The sequence below is a fragment of the Hylaeus anthracinus genome, unplaced genomic scaffold (assembly GCF_026225885.1).
Source record: "Hylaeus anthracinus isolate JK02 unplaced genomic scaffold, UHH_iyHylAnth1.0_haploid 11989, whole genome shotgun sequence".
Classification (NCBI taxonomy): Eukaryota; Metazoa; Arthropoda; class Insecta; order Hymenoptera; family Colletidae; genus Hylaeus; species Hylaeus anthracinus.
The window spans coordinates 14,115,209-14,134,670 of NW_026534337.1; the positions used below are offsets into that span (position 1 = coordinate 14,115,209).

At 42.8% G+C, this 19,462-nt stretch overlaps 3 protein-coding genes and 1 long non-coding RNA gene across 13 annotated transcripts in view; 2 read left to right on the forward strand and 2 right to left on the reverse strand.

Annotated features, from left to right (window-relative positions):
- The first annotated feature begins 1,125 nt into the window (after positions 1-1,125).
- On the forward strand, positions 1,126-2,686 carry LOC128887815 (ran-specific GTPase-activating protein-like). The gene is made up of 4 exons (XM_054144172.1): positions 1,126-1,276; positions 1,591-1,748; positions 1,828-2,114; positions 2,186-2,686. Exons 1-4 carry the CDS (start codon positions 1,262-1,264, stop codon positions 2,506-2,508), a joined length of 783 nt encoding a protein of 260 aa, XP_054000147.1. The 5' UTR covers positions 1,126-1,261; the 3' UTR covers positions 2,509-2,686.
- Positions 2,492-9,350, reverse strand: LOC128887817 (endoplasmic reticulum resident protein 29). Of its 2 annotated transcripts, none has more exons than XM_054144174.1 (3): positions 9,333-9,350; positions 3,555-3,953; positions 2,492-3,479 (listed from the first exon to the last, which is right to left on the reverse strand). In XM_054144174.1, exons 1-3 carry the CDS (start codon positions 9,333-9,335, stop codon positions 3,243-3,245), a joined length of 639 nt encoding a protein of 212 aa, XP_054000149.1. In that variant the 5' UTR covers positions 9,336-9,350; the 3' UTR covers positions 2,492-3,242. The 2 variants fall into 2 exon arrangements, with proteins under 2 accessions (XP_054000149.1, XP_054000148.1); XM_054144173.1 differs by lacking the exon at positions 9,333-9,350 and adding an exon at positions 4,411-6,740.
- LOC128887806 (RIMS-binding protein 2) overlaps positions 7,822-19,462 on the forward strand; it is a 29,519-nt gene continuing 17,878 nt past the window's right edge. For 4 of the 9 annotated variants that reach the window (XM_054144154.1, XM_054144153.1, XM_054144155.1 and 1 more), the window contains exons 1-6: positions 10,412-10,693; positions 15,190-15,324; positions 16,784-17,103; positions 17,237-17,414; positions 18,033-18,476; positions 18,987-19,293. In XM_054144154.1, the coding sequence (XP_054000129.1) occupies positions 10,550-10,693; positions 15,190-15,324; positions 16,784-17,103; positions 17,237-17,414; positions 18,033-18,476; positions 18,987-19,293 (1,528 nt within the window). In that variant the 5' untranslated portion in view covers positions 10,412-10,549. Of the gene's footprint in view, positions 8,652-9,581; positions 9,708-10,411; positions 10,694-15,189; positions 15,325-16,783; positions 17,104-17,236; positions 17,415-18,032; positions 18,477-18,986; positions 19,294-19,462 lie in introns of those variants that run through there. The other 5 variants (XM_054144152.1, XM_054144151.1, XM_054144157.1 and 2 more) reach the window with 5 other exon arrangements.
- LOC128887818 (uncharacterized) lies at positions 10,320-14,967 on the reverse strand. The gene is made up of 3 exons (XR_008460105.1): positions 12,467-14,967; positions 10,474-10,667; positions 10,320-10,425 (listed from the first exon to the last, which is right to left on the reverse strand). It is a non-coding gene; the product is annotated as an uncharacterized LOC128887818 (long non-coding RNA).

Below are 19,462 nucleotides of genomic sequence, written 5' to 3' on the forward strand. Positions count from 1 at the left end.
CAAGTTCGAGGTTTTGAGCGGGAGCCATTTGCAACATTGTTGAAGTTTTGAGCAGAACATAATTGTTAGGTGATGTTAGGAAGTGTTAGAGGGTGTTAGAAGATGCTAGGGGATGTTAGAGGGTGTTAGAAGATGCTAGGGGATGTTAGAGAGTGTTAGAAGATGCTAGGGAATGTTAGAAGATGTTAGAGACTGTTAGGAGATGTTAGAGACTGTTAGGAGATGTTAGATGGTATTAGGAGGTGTCAGGATATGTTAGATTATGTTAGAAGGTGTTAGGGGATATTAGGAGATGTTAGGAGATGACGTTAAAAGATGTTAGGAGATGACGTTAAAAGATGTTAGGAGATGACGTTAAAAGATATTAGGTGTTAGGATATTTTACAAGGTGTTGGAAGGTGTGAAGAAGTGTTAGGAGGTATCCAAATATGAAAAGTTATGAACGCGGCTTGCACGAAGAGGGAACGAAGACTTAGTGTCCATTCACCGCAGAATGAACGATAAGTGAACGAAATGTTAGTTATGATCAAGTAGGTGCGAGTGCCCCTTTCTCCCCTCCAACCGTTGCTAGCCGGTTCTCGATTCGGTTGTTAACTCGTAGACGCAGTGGTGCCCCTAGTATGCAGCAACTCATGATGGCCGGTTTGTCGGATCGGTTGCCATCTCGTAGGCGCAGGGATGCCCCCAGTATGCGGCAACCTGTTGTAGGAGTTTTGTCGGTTCGGTTGTCATCACATAGGCACAGAGGTGGTCCTACAACCGCGGCAATATAACCACTGTTTAGTCGATATCGAAATAACAATTTACCAGGTGTGGATCATGTAACGGTGGCTACGTGATCGAAACAAATGGCGCCATTTAGTGGTGCCTGTAGGAACTAATCGGCGACTAGCTTGGGCGTTTTCTCGATAGAGGTGTTGACTAAACTCTAATTAATTCGACCTTTGCACCACTAGGTGGCAACTATTTCTCGCAATTGAATACTATACAATAAATATATTGTTTATCTTATGTTTTAGAATAAGTTGAAAGATACAACATTTATAAACAAATGATTTGAATTAGTTATTTACCTTAAAATGCATATCCCCTATCATTTTCATCCATCATAATTCGATTTTACTAAACGGTTACCATTTAAACACCATCTATGAATTATTATGGAGTCGTACTCGCAATATCGTGATTTGCTATCAAACAGGTCAAAGTTGGCGGTATTTGATAATTGATTGGCGAACTTATTTTGCGGATCTCGAACAAAATGCCAGAAAACGTGGTAAATATATTTCTTTCCGCAGTTGTACATTATCGTTATTCGGTACTTTAAGGAAGAAAGTTTATCATTATTTGTTTATAAGTTTAAAAATGATGTTGGAGGTTATATTGTCGCGTCCGTTTAGAAACAAAGCACAGCACACCAGCATAACATGTTCGTTTATAAAATATTTTATTGTTTTCAAACGACACGAAAGGAATTGTTAAATAGAAACAGATACTCTTAAGAATGCTAAATACTTTTATAAAAACTGATAAATTAATTTTTTTTAATGTTTGATTGAAACAAATATAATAGTTTATTCCATGTTCCAGTTAAACGGAGATCATGTCGACGCGAAGAGCGCTAATTGTGAAACACAAGACAACGAGGAAGAGACTAACGAAAGTGACATACATTTTGAGCCAATTATTTCATTACCTTTAGTAGAAGTATCCAGCAATGAAGAGGATGAAGTTGAAATGATACGAATGTAATTCTGGCTCCCTATAATTATGGATTCCTGCTTTATGTATTTGTAGTTGTTATACATATATATATTTTATCCACAGGAGAGCAAAATTGTATCGTTATGATTCATCCAACAACCCTGCTGAATGGAAAGAACGTGGGACTGGAGAAGTAAAATTGTTAAGACACAAAATAAAAAATACAGTGAGAGTTGTAATGCGTAGAGATAAGACGTTTAAAATTTGTGCTAATCATTTTGTAACACCCTGGATGGAATTAAAGCCAAATTGTGGTAGCGATAGAGCATGGGTATGGAGCGTACTCGCTGATTACGCGGATGAACAGCTTAAGCCAGAGTTCCTTGCTATACGGTTTGCAAATGCAGAAAGTAAGTATATTAATATTAAAAAATGAAAATGATCAAGAATTATGCTTTGTTAATGTCTCTCTTTGTTAAAGATGCATCGGTTTGGAAAGAAGCATTTGAAAAAGCAAAGAAAATAGTAAGCTCAGAGTGCGAGATCTATGCTGGGAAAAATAACATGGTTGAAAAACACATTGAAAGTGATAGTGAACCTTCTAGTGATGTAAGTTATAGTGAAAGTACCGACAACGAAGATCAAGGAAAAAAACAGGTGGGAGGAGGAAGTTTAAAGATTGAAAATAATGAAATTGAGAAACTGGAAGAATCTCTGAAGCAAATAAAAAATGAAGAAAGTATGGAAAAGGTATCCAAGGAACTCGAACAATTAGAAGTTAAGGATGTAGAGGGAAAAAAGTAAATTATATTCTGGTAAAACAGATGTTACTTATAATTCTACATTCCGATGTAAACATACACGCATGCATACATTTAAATATTTGAGCATCGAACATAACATAGGAAAATTTGTTAGCAATAACGTTAATAGACAGGTGACATAAATTTTCGATTTATGAATAAGACAATATTTATACGAACGTTGTACGTTAACTGTGATTTTTTAATGGATGATGTTTTAGCATTTATACTATAAAAAAAATATAGCGAACAGAAATCTTAAATTCGATGAAATTAAGAAGTTAATAAACAGAACGGCTATCTAATTTCGAATATACAGTAATTTATTCGACGAACGATCTTATTAGATTTCCTTTAAATATAATTTCATATAAATAGGCAATACATATATCACATATATGTTCCTGTTTCTGTACGAAGCTTGAAATAATTAATATCAAAATGTAATTGTTTATGGTTACATTTAGTTTACAGAGATCTGAAACTGCTTTTATGTTATATTTTATTTTTTTCTAACCGATTTTTTAAAATCCTTTCTCACAATTATATAAATTACAGTCTGGAGTATTGGAATGTTTCGAGTAAATGTAAACGAAATTTTCGTTTCATGTATCGCAGTTTTAAGTTGCGAGAAATAAGTGTAAAATATCACATTTAAAATAATCGGTAGATGTTTGATGTTAACGCGATATGATATCTTTCCAAGAAGCACATATGAGACAATTTGTACTATCTTCATAATTCATCTTTGTACAGGAATGAATGGAGGATATTGCGTTTCTCCTCCATTGTTCGTTTCTTTTCATTGGATAGTTTTCCTTTCAAGATACCCTCTATTCTCGTTTGTTCTGTTTGAACGAATACATCCCCCTTTTCTAATATTCTTTCCATAGTCTTAACATAAACTTTGGCTGCGGCGCGTTGCGCGTCAGGCAACGTTTCCTCGAAGACTTTAGCTTTGTTTAATATTTCCTATGAAATAAAGGATCATTATACGTGCTTTTCAATAATACTGTAAATTGCGTCATTTAATAGCGAAAACGTTACCTTCCTCTCTTTCTCTCCGCTGGACTTGAATTCCTCCGCGAGTCTGTCCAATTGTTCCACGCAACCGGGTAGACCAAGGTACACGCTCGATTTCGTTTTAATGAATCGCTTAATATTATCCGCCGTGAAATCGGTTGGCTTATCGGCAACGAACGGAATTGGTTCCGTTTTGCCTTGCAAGAACAGAAGAACCGCGGGAAACGACTCTGTTTTTATCTTATAACGTTCAGCAAGATCGGAATTGTCTTTGTTGCCATAGTCTTTCACTTTGACTTCCGCTACGAGGAAATCGTACGCATCCTTCGTGGTTGCGGCTATTTGCGAGTATTGCTCGTGCTTGTCTCCGTATGGATATGCCACGTCAAACTTCACTACCGCGGCTTTGAATTTAGGAATTACCTGCGGTGCATTAGAAATATTTTATTCGACTTTTATCGACGATGTTTGACATGTGCATTACGTCTCGACATAAAACGTCAATATGTAATACGTCGTGTTTGTCGTACGATATTCTAGTATCGATTATAGACTGGCATTTTTTTAATAATTAATAGGTGTAATAGTTTGCAAGTATGTTAGTCGATTTGCGTGATTATGTAATCGAAGTTATTACTGTGTTTAAGTTAGCATAAAATTCGCGGTCTGCGTATCGTCAAATAATCTAGCAATGAATAGGTTAAGCGTCCTGTAACCACGGCAACGGACTATATAGCCGACGAGTGAAGAAAACAAAAGTAAACAACCAAACGATCGAATTATCGTTTATCCATCCTTTGGTTCTTTAAATTCAAACGAACTTGGCGATTCCACGAGAACAACCTGTACCTCTAACGAAGATATGTGAAAGCAGAAGTACCTTGTCGAAGGAATACGAGTCCAGGGAGACGCATCCTTTGCAGTCCTCGGCAACGGCGATTCCGATAACAAGAAAAATAATTGCGATCGATGGAAGCATGATACAATCGACAGAAAACTACGGAATTATTCCTTTCTTGGAAAAAGAATCTGGTTTGAAATGTCAAAGAAAGTAAACGATGCTCGTTTGCTGCAATGTTCCTGTACGTAAGTGAATTACGTACGACGAATACGGTGGTTGTATTGTTTATAAATGCAGCTACGAGCGGGGAAGCGTTATCTTGTCACTAATCAGAGCCGTAATAACCCACACACTCGTTTCGATCGTCGCTCGTAACTAACCTCTACTCGCTACGGCACAAATGGACGATACAAAGGCCAGGTGAAGTAGACGCGACTCGTGTCGCTTTCGCTGCGTCGAATCAGAGAAGGACACGACGCCGAAAGCGCGCGTTACAGGGCGCGTGTTGTTCGACGTCGCGATGCCAGGTTGTTGAACCGCGCAAGTCCGCGAAACTTGTCTGGGCGACGTGATAATTATGTATAACGACAGAAGAAGCGTTAATACTGTTACAACTCGTTTGTACTTGAATAAAAAAGACGAAGAAGAAACGTAGCCGCATTCTTATCACTTCCCTGACCTGTAATCGTTGGACGTATGATTGAATTCAATAATATTTTTTTTATTTTTTTAATATTGCCGTTGTACGACATAACGTTTTTAACGTTATTAATATTTATACGATATTTCATAATTCATGTAATGATGGGAATACTCGAGGGTGTCCACTGGTCGATAAAAGGTTACGTTGCACTGACGGTCGGTAAAGTGTCACGTTGTATTGTCAATCGGTAAAACGTTGTGCAACTTTGTAAATGAAACGTTAATTGCAAACATTCGATAACGATCTCGAAAAGATAAACGAACAGGAACGAGTTTTTTCAGTAATTCCCGCACGATATCATCAGCTTTGAATTCTGTACAGATGTTTCTTTTAAATTGAAATTGTTACATATCTCACGAGGGGATTAAGCTGTCGGATAATGTTTTTACAGAAGTTATTTGATAAAAGAAAGTGAAATGATAACTGATAGGAATAATGAAATAATTTCGATTTAATTTACAAGAAGACAATTCGTTGGATGAAAATGGATCTTTCTGTGCCGACAAAATTATAACGATACAGCTATCGAAGCTCTATCGTATTAAGTACAAAGTGTTATTGGCAGGCTTATAAATTGCACCGATACATGAAAGGAGATAAAATGAGAATCGTGGAGGAGGTTGAGAAATGGGATGGACATCGAGGGGTGGTTTCGGGAGAGGTAGAAAAGACACGAGACGATAGGAGAGGGTGGGAAGAATAGAACGAGACAAAAGTAGACGAAACAAGGGTGAGGGGTTGATTGATATAGGGTGTTACACGCTCGTACGCGGATGCGTGCTCGTAGAAATTTCCGCGATGGTCCCGACACAAAGGTTCATTGAACAAAAATCAACGATAGGAGAACGAGGGTAGTATTTCCGTCGCGGCGACGATATATGACACCGTTTAAACGAAACGTATGCACCTTAAAGTAACTTTACACCGCGTGAACAGAGCAGAAAAAGGAGAAACATAAAAGCGCGCAGTTTGGAGTCTCGTGCCAAAGAGCCAGAGAACCGTCTATGTATCCACTTTTGACGTCAAAACGAGTGCCACCGACGCGACGTTCCATGTACATTTCTCTCGCAGCATTCCTCGATTACCAAAAGTACGCGTTCGAAAAGAATGATCGATAAAGGTTTCATCTGATCGGGCCTATCGATTCGAATCAATCTTATTCAAAACGAAATAACAATGTCGTTATATTAATTATAAAATTTGTGTACGTTCACCGTGTTACTGTACAGTCACAAATGCATGAAATCCACAGTCTATAATATAGAACTCTATATTACAATCAAGTAGATGATAGACCCACCAAGCAGACACATTAGCCACTTTTTTGATCTCCGCACGGTACCTTCCTCGAGAAGACCACACCTCCGATCAAACATTATTAAAATAGAGACAGATCCTCAGGATTCAAACACCCACGTCACTTTTCAATAAAAGAATTCAATCAATCGAAAAATTTCTGTTAATTTTATTTCGACCGTTCAGTGGTTTACGAGTTGTTTCGGTGTCAGAGAAAAGTCGCGTCGATCGATTCGAGGTGGAATTACTCAATGAGAAAGATCCACTCGTGTCCAGAGCCTATTCCGGACTAATAAGAAAATCAAGATATATGCGCCCGTTGAAAAAGAAATCGAGGGACGACGGACGCCCGTGGAAAAAAAGTAGAAGAAGTCAACGTTTGGTCAGACGCAAGAGTTGAGTAGAATGGAGAGACACACGAAGGCAGAACGTATGGGGTGTAGAAGGAAGAGTGGGTAAGGGAGGGTGTTTGCCGCTAGAGAACAGGTATCCGCGTAGGCGTCGTACGTTCATTGATAAGCGTATAACGCCCCGTGCCTTAGACTCGTGACGTCACGCGATAGCACGGACGCCTGCGCTTCGGTCAGGGCTGTGTCGTCCGCGCCACGACCCTTGCCTCACGATTTTTTCCCCTCGACAACGTTGCGAGACCTTTGTAATTTCACCCAGCCATGGGCAAGGTTGCATTTGAGTAACGATCAATAATTTATTCACGGCTGTGCAAATTGGCAAATTATTTAGAAATAATAAAACGATTCCTCTCTGTTACGTATTCATTGACGAAAGAATGGTCGGACTTTTCATTGTAGTGTTACTATCGAACTTTAAACCCTTGAAGAGGTCCTAAAATGTGACGACAGAGTAGAATCGATCGATGATTGACTTTAATCCTACACGCTTTGTAAGTGTGAGAGCCTTTCTGTTGCAATGTAAAATCACGTTAGAAACGTTGATGCAACGACGTTGCGACTAGAGGTAAGAAGGGCGCTTTTCGATGGAACTTCTCGTACGGTGTTGAACCGGTTACGTACATGTTGGTTCGCGAGGGTACGTAGGAGGGATGGGCGAGGGTGTGGAAGGGGTTGGTCCCGACAATCGACGGATCAGAAAATTCACGTGCGCCCTCGAAGCTTTTCGTAATCCCACGTTATTACGAATAGTTTAATTGTCTCTTTTAGGAAAAGTAAAACGATAGAGCGCGGAACGGCTATCGAAGAGGGAAAGTAGATTCGAAGGGGGTTAGGGAGGGTGGTGTGCGGAGAAACCGACGAAGGTAGACAGCCAGAGGTGGTTGGAGGAAAAAGAGAGCCAACGAGGAAAGAAAGCACCGGAGGGCGAGAAAACGAGGAAGGGAGAGGGCAAGGCAGAGCGGAAGAGAAGGGAAGACGGTTGAAGAGTAAAAGGAGAGGGAAAGATCGGTGAATCGTCTCGCGCGTATTGATTGGTCTTTTGTGAAAGCTACACCCCCGTGTAGCAGCGAGACGAACCATCCTGTCGAGTCCGCTAGACTTTCAGGGTGGTATCGCGCGTTCGTCGTGCCAGCTGTCGCGATACGCCATGTTTAATTTACCACGATCGAAAGCGTATTTCCGTCGATCGGTTCGCTCGATGTTGGTGACAACGCCACCGTTATCGCGTTAGATATATCGGCATCGCGCGAGGTGAATCGAGTTCATTAGGAAAGAAAGCACGGTAAGGGGGCGGTGAAGAGAATCGAGAAGAAAGGAAGCGTAGGTTAGGATGCTACGGCAGCGTAGAAATGACGTAAGCGATCGCAAGCGATCCCTAGCGGTGAAGGGGGTCTGTATCGGCATCGATCGCAGAGTGACCCATATCTGGTGGTGACGGGAGTCCCTACCCCTGACTCGGTTTTCCAGCTGCAGCCCTTCTTCTTGCTACCTCCTCTCCCTCTCTTTCTCCCTTTTTCCCTATCCCTCCATTCCCACCACGGGGTACCAACCCCCACCGGAATCGGTGTCTAACCCCCACCAGCTCGCCCCTTTCTCCGGTGGCCGAGGGAATATTCCTCCTCCCCCGTTTTCCAGCAGCCCTGCCGCCTGCCTTCCACGGTCGAGCAGATCTTGGGGCTTGTACGGGATGATAGCCGAGTGAAAAAGCTCGCAAGTCCCGTGACGTTCGGCTCATCAGCAGCAGCAGCCCTGGCCTGCCACAATCGCTTCGACTCGGTCATCGTAAGTGTCGTTCGTCCCGTGGCAAACGAAAGAAAAGAAAAGAACCGAAAGGAAAAAGAGAGCGTGAACGTAGCCGAACGAGAGATTGTGTAAGTTCGAATGATTAGAGAGGAAGAAGAAAAAGAATCGAAGGCGAGAGACTGATAGAGAGAAAGAGAGAGAGAGAGAGAGAGAGAGAGAGAGAGAGAGAGAGAGAGAAGTTTGTTGGTCTTGGTGCCTGACGAAAATTAAGGAATACGAAGGAAAGGGGTGGGGGCGAGAATGAGAGAAAGGGTATGCGTGTGTTTCTGCTGAGCGAGAGAAAGGGAGAGAAGTTTCGTTATATGTCACAAAGTGTCGGAGTGCATCGATAAAAGTGTCGAGTCTGGTTCGCCTCGAGGTCTGGTAAACGTCGTCGAAAAAATCGTGTTTCTTGAATGATTCGAGGTGTCGGTGGCCTCTGTCGCGGTATCGTCGCGACGAGCAAAGATAGTTGAGTAATCGAGGGTACGAACGAACCGGGAGAATCGGGGCAAATCGCGGATAAACGTGACCCAGTGAGAGGAAGTAACCTAAAGAAGAGTGTCAGTGAGGAAAAGGAGACGGTGGTGGCCTAGTAGTCATCGTTGAGGATGGAAATTTCGACGGACCAACTCGAATGGTTATTGGTGCCGTCGTTGTTGGTACTCGTGGCGATAACGATAGGCGGTTGATAGTGATACAGTGGATGCCCTACGTATCGTCGTGCAGTGATGTCCCGTGCGCACCGGGTGTACATGTATACTACGTACCATTGGTAGTGAGATCAATAAGCAGTGCCGTGCCACTCGACCCGTGCCCACGACCACGGACGGAAACTCATTCTGAATCTCTCCTTCCTTCTTCGTCCTCCGACCGCCCGCCCCACCCCCGTGTCAACCCTTCTTTTCTCCAGCAAACCGAACGTCGAGAGGTCACTTTCATTTGTTTCCTTTCTGAATTTTTTATCGTATCTCGAGCACCACGAAACGAGTGTCCTTCCTTTGAACGACCAAGCCAGGCCATTGGTCCGCTGTTTCGACGTGTCCCTATGCGTGTACCGGTGTCTCTGTCCGTCCGTGCTTACCCATCCCGTTGCTTTCGCCTACTTCGACCGTTTCTTCGTCGAGTTCTTGCCAGATTAATCGGTAGGTTACACTTCCATCCCCCTAACGCCTAGCCTCTCCCTTCCTTCTTTCTCCTAGGAAGACCTACATACTACACATATTATATAGAAACATATTTCGCAGCGAATGGAACACGTACCAGAGAGCGTTCGCGTGTCGTGCGCTTTTCGCGAATGAACCCTTTGCAATCCGTGAATTTTCATTCGACCAGTCGAGGACACGTTACGCGAACGCCGAGAATGTCTCCTTTCTCGCGATTCGAAGTTCCTCCGTTTCGACTTTGTAAATATCGCTCTCGGTGACCTCGTGTGCGATCGCGAACGGTTTGTGAATTATTTGGTGGACACGAGCGATACGGTTCCAGTGTTAATCGTTGTTCGTCCTACCAACGACGTTTTGTCAACCATCGGAGTGTACGGCCCTCTGCTAAAATTAACGATTCGAAGTCGAACCATTTGGCTAACGTCGCAGATTATTTTCCAACCAAACTTGTCAGCTTGATTTGTGAAAGTGTCTTCGTTCGAAGTTCGTGGTATATATACTCCTCGACTGTATCTCCGTTTCGCTTACATGCTATATAACTTTAAGGTTTTCCTTCCCCCGAGGAGGGCCGTACTCCCTCATGGCCGAAACGTCGTTTGAATAATAAACAACGACTGGCACCCAAGTTTTCCACCTCGAGATTGCCAACTACTTCGCAACACGTTTTCTTCATCTGCTTCGTTGATATTCAGTTTACCTTGTCGTGCATAAATCCCAGATCCGAAATGTGGTGCGTATCACGTACGTCGCCGTGACGGCGCCAGTGGAGTGTGAAGGGTTAACGGATATTCTTCGTGGTCGCGTGATTCAACTTGATTCCAATGTCTTTCGGGAGATCGTGTGGTGTCGTACCGTGTATCATTCTGTCCGACTACGATGGCACGCAAACGGACATTTGGCCTGAGAGCCATATCGTTATCGCGGGATCGCAGTGTGCATCTATTTCTAAAAATGTAAAACCGACGGTACGTTCCCGAATTAGTAGCGCATCCGTGAGTAGATGTAGCACGGTGTGCTAGGTTTTGCCATTAGGTCTCGCTATTCGTTGATCGAAATTTTTTCAGTAGATTACCATGTTTACGTTCCCTATATAGCGACCGAGTTGTTCGAGTGCGAGAATTAAACCGGTGAAATCGAGCCACCGAACGTGTCGATGGAAATCGAGCGAAGTCGCGGCGTAGTGAGGCTGATAGGAAGCGAATAGTTTTATCGAGCGACACGGATTTTTGTATTTTTCGAGGAGCGTAACCACGCTCGGACACTTTCAAAGACGTGTCGCGTCGTGTAACCGCTTTCCTTCCTTTGGTAAATGGGTTCAGGGTATTTTGAGAATCGAATAATAACGCGTACGAATTTTTAATCGTACGTAGCAAACGAGATATGTACGATCTAGTTATTTTAATATCAGAATACCTTGCGAAATGTAGTGTTGAAAAGAACAAATCCAAATGGAGAAATTTGTACAATTAATCACACTTGCAACATTTTAATTTTCCCTAAAATTATCTAGTTGTAGTACGTTTTCAATCTTTTTCACTGTGCTTCGCTTACGCAAGACGTGCCGCACACTCTTCCCTAGATGTTTCAACGAGACCTTCTACTGAATTATCGAGTCTTTTACGCTTAAAAGCGTAACAACCGCGAGTTCCGGTGATATTTCCTTTCTAAAGAATCGTTCGTTGGTTGCGATGGTTGGATTTCCTTCGTCGGTTAAATATAATACATTGTCATCTTGTCAGCAAAATTTAAGCTCCGCGCAGCACGTTCTGCGACGTAAACGACGCAAGGAAGAAACCTATCAGATTACTTAAACACGAGAGTTTGTAATATACGCATATTATCGATCATCAAATAACCCGATATAATTTCGAGCAGAAAAGCGAGCTTGGCACACGATAAGGAAATGATAGCGGAAATACATCGCGTGATCGAATATATATTGAATTATCGGCAGCCGCTACACGATCGAAAGTATTCTATGTTTTTAATTGAACAAAATTTTTCCAATTATATTCGAAAGTGAATTTTGTTACATATCGTTGTAAACTTCAAGCGAACGAGATTGAATAAAATCGGTCGGTTAAAAAGTGGAATATAAAATTTTTCGTCGCAAGCCGACCGACCTCTCGCTCGACAATTTTTCGCATTCGAATACTCGGTCGTGCGGGCATAATCTAACGTCAACGCATCGTTAAATACGATAAAAATAGTGTGCTAGGTAATCGGCACACGAGCGCGTCGCCGAGCGAAATAGAGACCACGACTTTCGATCGTGGCGAGTGTACAGGGTGGGTAGTTTAACCGGACGTACCGTGATTCGTGCTAATAAATCGAAAATGGTAGGTAAAAATGTTTCTTAGAAGACTCTGCTTCCAAGGAAATTCGTTCCTCCTCCAATTCGATATCTGTCTGTATATCGTTGGCTGTTTCTACTTGCGCTGGTCAGACGTTCGCGAACAAAATCATTGTTCAAGTAAAAAATCCTTGAAATAGGAAAAAACAAACTTTCCTATCTAAATTTTGTTACTGTTTTGGAAATAGATTCGACCTTGAATTAATTAATACACCAACTGAAAGATAAACAGCAGACCCTGTGTACAACATATCCCTACAAAGAAGCATCTGCAAATTCTGCAAAAGTTTGACGCGGCTAACTCTACAGGAATAGTTTTTATTGGATTTCCAATGGACCGCATTGGTTAATTGCTTCCAACTAGGTACAAGGAGGTGATACTCACGGAAAACAAATAACACCGTGACCACCGTCGAACTTTACTCGCGGCAACCCAAGTGAAAACAGCGAGTTATGGTCAGACAGCCCGACGCGTACCGTAGTGGAAAGAAATCAGTCCTCGAAGGAGTTGCGGACCGTACTGGGTCAGACGCTTAGCTCAGCCTCCGTGAGACCTGCAACTGAAACAAAATTACTCAACACGGATCTTGTTCGACTTTTTCGGTGTATTACCCACGCGTTTATTCGTTCTTTAAATAAAGATTAATCTACCATTCTCCTCCTATGCCCACGGAGGCATGACAATGAATTTTCAAAGCAGATTTTCTCGAGAACTAAATAGCTCGAGTTCCAAAATGTCGTTGCACATTATCCATTCATTTTTAACCGACTTCGAAAAAAGAGGAGGTTACTCGATTCGACATGTATATTTTTTTCTCCATAAGGAAACACCCCGTGTCCAGCACCCCGTGCTCGCCCACCCTGTTCGACCGGAACTTCCCCCGAGAACCTGTTGCCGTTAATCCCGTCGGGTGAATTTCTCATTTGGAAACAAAGTTATCGATAGCTCGGAATCGAGCTCTCCGTTTATTACGCGACTAGATTTTTTTTAAAGCCGCAACGAGGATGCGACGATCGGTTAGGCGCGCGCATCCCTCTCGCGCTTGCCATCGTCAGGGAAATCGTTGCGACGTTACCGCGATTCGTATAGAACGCTATCTACATTGGCGTGCTGATTCTGGTATCCTTTTAATCCTCTGTTCGCTGCCACGATCGAAAAGTAATAGCTCTGCCTTTACCTAGATAGGTCGGCGCAACGGTAGGCTAGTGTTTTACAGAGAAAGAAAGATCAGACTCGGATTAACCTCGTGCATTGCGACGTACGCGAGGCTTGAACATTATTTTTTTCCATTTTTTAAATTAAAGCGTTGCTGTACTTTTCAGGAGTCCAGTGTAAAAAGCTTACTTGATTCAATAATATTATATTATTAAAAAGTCTAGTGTTTTAATACCGTTTGCAGTATTTCTTACTTCTCATCTATTGGGGCCCGCTGGCCCCCCTCTAGCTCGGGTACCTCGGGGTTGCTAAGCCCGTACCGTAGTTTTAAAAAACACCGCTACAGCCCCCGAGGGTCACGATTACGACATGTTAACTACGAGTTATCTTCTGATTGACAATCAACGCGTTAATCGAGTAATGCCAATATATCTTTCCTCCTGAATTTCGTAAAAAATTTTACGTCTCTTTACACAACCGTCTCTCAAAATGCTTGAAAATCATTTGACGAACAGCGTCGAGTAATTTTTACTTCAGTCGAACACTGACTGAAACGTCCAACCCGATACGAGTCGGAATTCCTTCCAGGGATGATCTTTCATTCTTTTTCCTTACAATAGATTTTGTTCTTGAAGATGATATCCCATCGGAAAACTCGGGTTCCATTGGCTGGCGTTTCCGCGGTGGGTTGAATGGGACGAATGTACCTTTTTTGTTTTTCACGGGTATAAGCGCGAGGAGAGTAAACGAGTAAAATTAGATCTCGGTAAGTCGAGGCCGAAGGGAAATGAAAAATAATAATTGGACCGGATAGCTTGGCTGGATATAAATATATTTAACATCATTACAGTATCGACAAACTGTGTTACTAGGAAGTATTGGCCCGGGAATTTCAGCCACTCCTCGGTATAATTATTCGTGGGGCATTAATGGAATCGAATTTAAAAGGAATAGGAATATTACCGACTTCAAGGCGTTAAAGAGGAAGCGTAAAAATAAAAAATATATGAAAGTCGAGGGTAAGAGCTCACCAAGGCTATAATGATGTTAAATATAGGAGCGAACGCCGAAGCTTTTAGTTTTCATTTACGAACGAACGTAGTACGATGGATGATTTTAGAGGTCTGCTTTTATTTACTGAATCGAATGATTGGATAGACGTGACTCCGAGAGCGACAGGAATGAATCTTGCATGGCTTTCGAATAGTTTACAGTTTCTTAAACAAACATAGTATAGATATCGATGAATGTATTTACCAAAATTTGTGGTTTCATTGTGCTTTGATGTACTGTATATTTATCGAGATCGTTGCCATTATCAATTTTTACTGAAATAGGACCAAGGACCAACGAAATAAACTGTGATGTAACGTAAAGCAATCTAAAAGTTAGGAAACAGAAAGTAACGGCAGTAAATTGACGTTTAGACAATTAGAAGTTTTAGATTACAAGAGCGATAGAGTTGAGATAAATTCGAGTTGTAGATCCCAAGAGTAACATTCAGTTAAACTCTAGTTCTAGGTCCCAAGAGTCAAGATAACTTCTAATCTGTAGTTTGCAAGCGTCGAGTACGCGCATTTTCGAGTCAACTTTTCTTTTTTTCAATTTTTTTTTTTTTTTTTTTTTTTTTTGGAATTATCGAAAGTTTGCAAGGGGAAATAAAAAGCTTCGATCTGCAGAGGCTTTCGATTTAAAGGGGTTATAGAGGTACGACTGTATTTTCAGTCGATTTTCGTCCCGGAAGCTAGGGCATCGTGGCGGTCACGATGAAAAAAGAATTCCCTTTCGCACCCAGAGAATCTAACGCCTAATCGTGGGGATCGTCGTGTGCAGCCTGGCAGGCCCCGCGAAAGCCGCCAATTAATTAAGATAGCTCCTAGATACACGGTAGATCGATAGGGACTGGCCCTGATAAAGACGGGCGAGGGTTTCAGACTTCAGGGATGTTGCAGTGCTGTGGTGTTGGAGGTGGCGCTTCCACGGCACCTCAGGCTCCGCAGCTGCAGGATACCGGATCTGCTGTCGGGATTACCACCTCCACGAAAGCCACCATCATGCAGGACCCGGTTCTCGAATCCATACGCGAGGTGAGTCTCGCCGATCTTTTTTTCGTTTCTTTTTCTTTTTTTTTTTTTTTTTTTTCTATAACCAGTTCACCCTCGTTGTTTTCGAGCGATCGCTGAAACGGTTTCTTCCCCTTTAATCCCTTTAAAGGGTATAACGTTTCAGCGAACGATATCGATTACAACGGGCTCGTCTCTGGGAATTTTAACTTTCGTTATTTACGGTATATCCAGCCCATACCTTCGGTACATTTTATGAATTTACCTTGGTAATAAATTCATAAATTCGAGGTGTATATAAATTTCATAAATAATCATGGACAAAAGTATTCATCGAAACTTGTTAACGATTTCGCGTCGATGAAGTAGATTGATATCGACTCGTCAATTACGAACAATTAGAGACTATAATTTTGTTTACCGTACTCGAATGAATCAGCTAGTCGGGGAGTATAAACGATTTGAATCGATTGCTTACAGAGTGGAATAAGATTTGCTCTTTGGAATCAACGAACTGAAATCACTTTTACTTCTAGCTAAATCACTTACTTCCGAAAGTATTTACCTAGTAATTTGTTTATTCCCGTTTCTATCGGCCCGCGCGTGTAATAGTTGCTCGTTTCGTGTAGCGAATGGTGTTTGATCGCGTCGCGGGACGGGAATGAAATTGAACCACCAGAGTATTACGTACAAAATTAATGTGCACGTAATAATGATGCATTGACGACCCGAGATTCGCGCTATTACGCCGCTCCTGGCCGACGATAAAGGCGTACATCGTCGAGATGTTCGTCAGCCGATAGATATTGATGCTCTAAGCGAATTTTGAACGCGGCACTAGCGGCGTTCATTTTAATTAAAAAGATCGTAACCTGCAGGGACGTTTTCGTTAACCCTTCGCGAATTTCTCAACACTTACTCGATTCGGTTTTTTAAGCAGAAATTTGTGAATAGGTGAAAGCAATGGCTGAGAATAATTTAAACTAGTCCAGAGAGTATAAAGGTCAGGCGCGTTCGTTGAATAGGGCTTGATCCTTCGTCGAAATAAATCGGTACTTGACGTTAACGTCGGACAGCATCTGTTAGGGTTCGCGTAGACAAGGTTCGATCCAGCGGATACCTACGTACCTTCGGGTCATGCGGAACACAAAGACACCTTTTATTATTAGTAACGTCGAGCGGATGATTTTCATCGTTCTCGCAACCAGGCTCCAGGGTTATTAAAGGTGGTCCATGCCACCGACATATTAATAATAACTCGTGCATTTCGGAGCACTTTGACGAGTAATAATATCAATGAAAAATCTATACTAGCGCGAAAGTAAATATCGATTGAAACATCTACGTTACGGAAAACGAAAGACAGTAAAGACATAAAATAAATAGTATTCCACGGGATGGGGGGGGGGAGGCGGGGGGGGGCGGGAGGACGCAGCTAGTACTTTATCTCCGACGAGACCACGAAGCTATGTCTTTATTCCAGCAAATGCGTGAAACGGAAGCTCGAAAGGCGGATTTGGAGAGACAGCATGCAGAGGCACAGAACCAGCTACGCGAAAAGATAGCAGGACGCTATCAAGGTCCCGAGTCGGTCGAGGCACTACAATCGAAGATAAGAGAACTTGAAAAGAAAACGGAGCTACAAATAGTCAGACACGAGGAATTGTCCTTGGAGCTAACGAGTCTGAGACGTGCTCGAAGCAGAGGGCCGATGGTAGGTCATCACTCGGCGGTTCCGACTACTTGGCCACCGGCTGGTACCGAACTCGATAGAATAATAGCGGAGATGGAACAAGATAATAGGTGTGTGCTCCTTGACATCGTACTCCACTAACCTCTCGAGCCCTTGACGCGTGTTTTAATATTTTACGCGAACACGGACGATCGATCGCCGTCGAGCCTCGATTAACTTTACTTAATTTTCGCTAACCTGCAGCGCTAGTAGGATGTTGCACGATTTGGACCATTCCCGGAGCACCATCACCACGCAACAACCCTCGGTTACGCAGGGCATTCTGCGATCCAGCTCGGAAAATCTTCCAAATCTTGGCCAGCATCAGCACCCACCCCATCCGCATGCTTTGAGCTTGGGAATGCCATCGCAGTTGGGCCACGTACGTAAAACACACTTATTTCTGTCCCGTTCAGGGAGAAATACACAAGAAATACTTTGCAAGAAATACACAAAGTCACTGGTAGACATTGGTAACGTCATTTCGTAGTGATTCGTTTCTCTCTAATTTGCTGCGTATTCGAAGCAAATGTCAACATACGTGCGTCTCGGGACTCGATTCGACCGCGACTGTTAGAAATTCGTAACGAGAAGCTACACCGCTCACGAACCGGGCTACAAAAAACGTTTCAAGGGACGGGGCAGGTCGCGGAACGTAAACACCGCCGAACGACGCAAACGAATCGCAAAATCCGTTAGCCTTACATACGAAATTAAACATATCGAAAGACATTATTAATGGGGGCATCTCTGATTTGCGGCCTTAAAAATTAGATATGGTACCTTTGGAATGAATTAGAAAATATAAAATCAAATATAACAGCTATAAAATATGAAATATAACAGCTTACATATTGCATATAAGAACTGTATACGAAAGATTGAAAACTACTGCGACCGAAATTATGTACCGTTGGGTATACATGCGAAAACGGTTTCTAATTTATTTCAAAAGTCCGAAATAAGTTGAAAGCGTACCGAAACGAAGAATTGAAAACAGTACGCAGGTTCACCGATGCCCCTGACGCCAATGATGCCCGGATGTCCGCCGTTGACGCCGAACGGGCCTCCGTATCACTATAGCGAACCAATTCCGCCAGCCCCGTCGCTCTCCACCAGTCAATCGCAGCCCGTTTTCCAACAAAAGATGCAGTCGTATCAGCAATCCCAGCAAACTCACACCGATTTGCCAAGTTCCCATTCTCAGAGTGCTCTGCCGACGCAGCAGAAGCAACAACAAGCGCACACCCATTTCGCGAGTAATCAGTACCAGGAGAGTTATCCGCATACGCAAACCTATCAGCAGCCGCTCCAGCAGCAACAACAACAGCAGCAGCATCCGGCCTCTACAACGTACCTGACGTCGTCGAGTCAAAGCGTAATACCTCATTACACGCAGCCCACTCAGACCGCCCAAACTTATCAGCTCAACGGAAGTCAGCAGGTACGAATAAAATTTCCCTACGGGGGGCGGGGGGCAGGGGGCGGGGGAGGAGGAAGGGAGTGGTATCAAAAAGTTATTATTACACCGACTGTAAAATAGCAGACCAACCTGCAATTAAACCGGTCTAGTGCATTCTACACGAACCCTTTGGATGCTGGTTCGTGTTCTGAAAGCGTTGGAACATCTGGAAGGCCTTCCTGAATCTTCCAGTCAGTCGTTCCTAAAAGTACACGAAATGAAATCATAATATTTATTTCAAGTAGGGACTATCCGAAAACTTTTTGATACTCCCGCCTATATTCATAAGGAAAACAATTAGATTCCGTTGAAGATCTACACCGACCATTATTAATTTCCGTAACATATTTATTTTCTCGTCGACGAGGTTCGATAAATAACAGTTTGGGCCTGTCTAATCGTCTTCCTTATACGTATTTGTATTTTTCAAGCATCGTTATTAATACCGACGTTTTGTTGTTTTCTTGAAAAATGAACACGACGTGTGCGCAGGCAACGACTTATCCAAGCTTATCGATAACATCCCACCCAAACGGAACCTACAGCACAGGGGCGAGTACCTTCAACACCCAGTTGTCGCATCACAATTTCTCGGTTCCACAGACGAGCATTCCGCAAACCACGTTGTCGTCCCTGCCGCCCTACTCGACGAGCTCCTTCCATTCCACCCTGGGCGCGCTCACCAGCGTGCCCCAAACCGTTCTTCCCTACTCGAGTGTACAGAGCACCTTTGCCACTAGCGGATCGACTTACTCTACCGTCGGGACCAATGCTTTTGGCACGTCTGGCGTCAACTCAGGTACGAGTAAACCACTAATGGTAGGCCGTCCTTCGAGAATCCTCTGGATTCAGCTGATATAATTCATTCAAATCTGAAACTGAACGTAACAGTCAGAGTTATTGCCATAAACATTTCACGAGTATTACAAACGAAAGATTCGTTACGAATGCAAAACTTTTACAAAAGT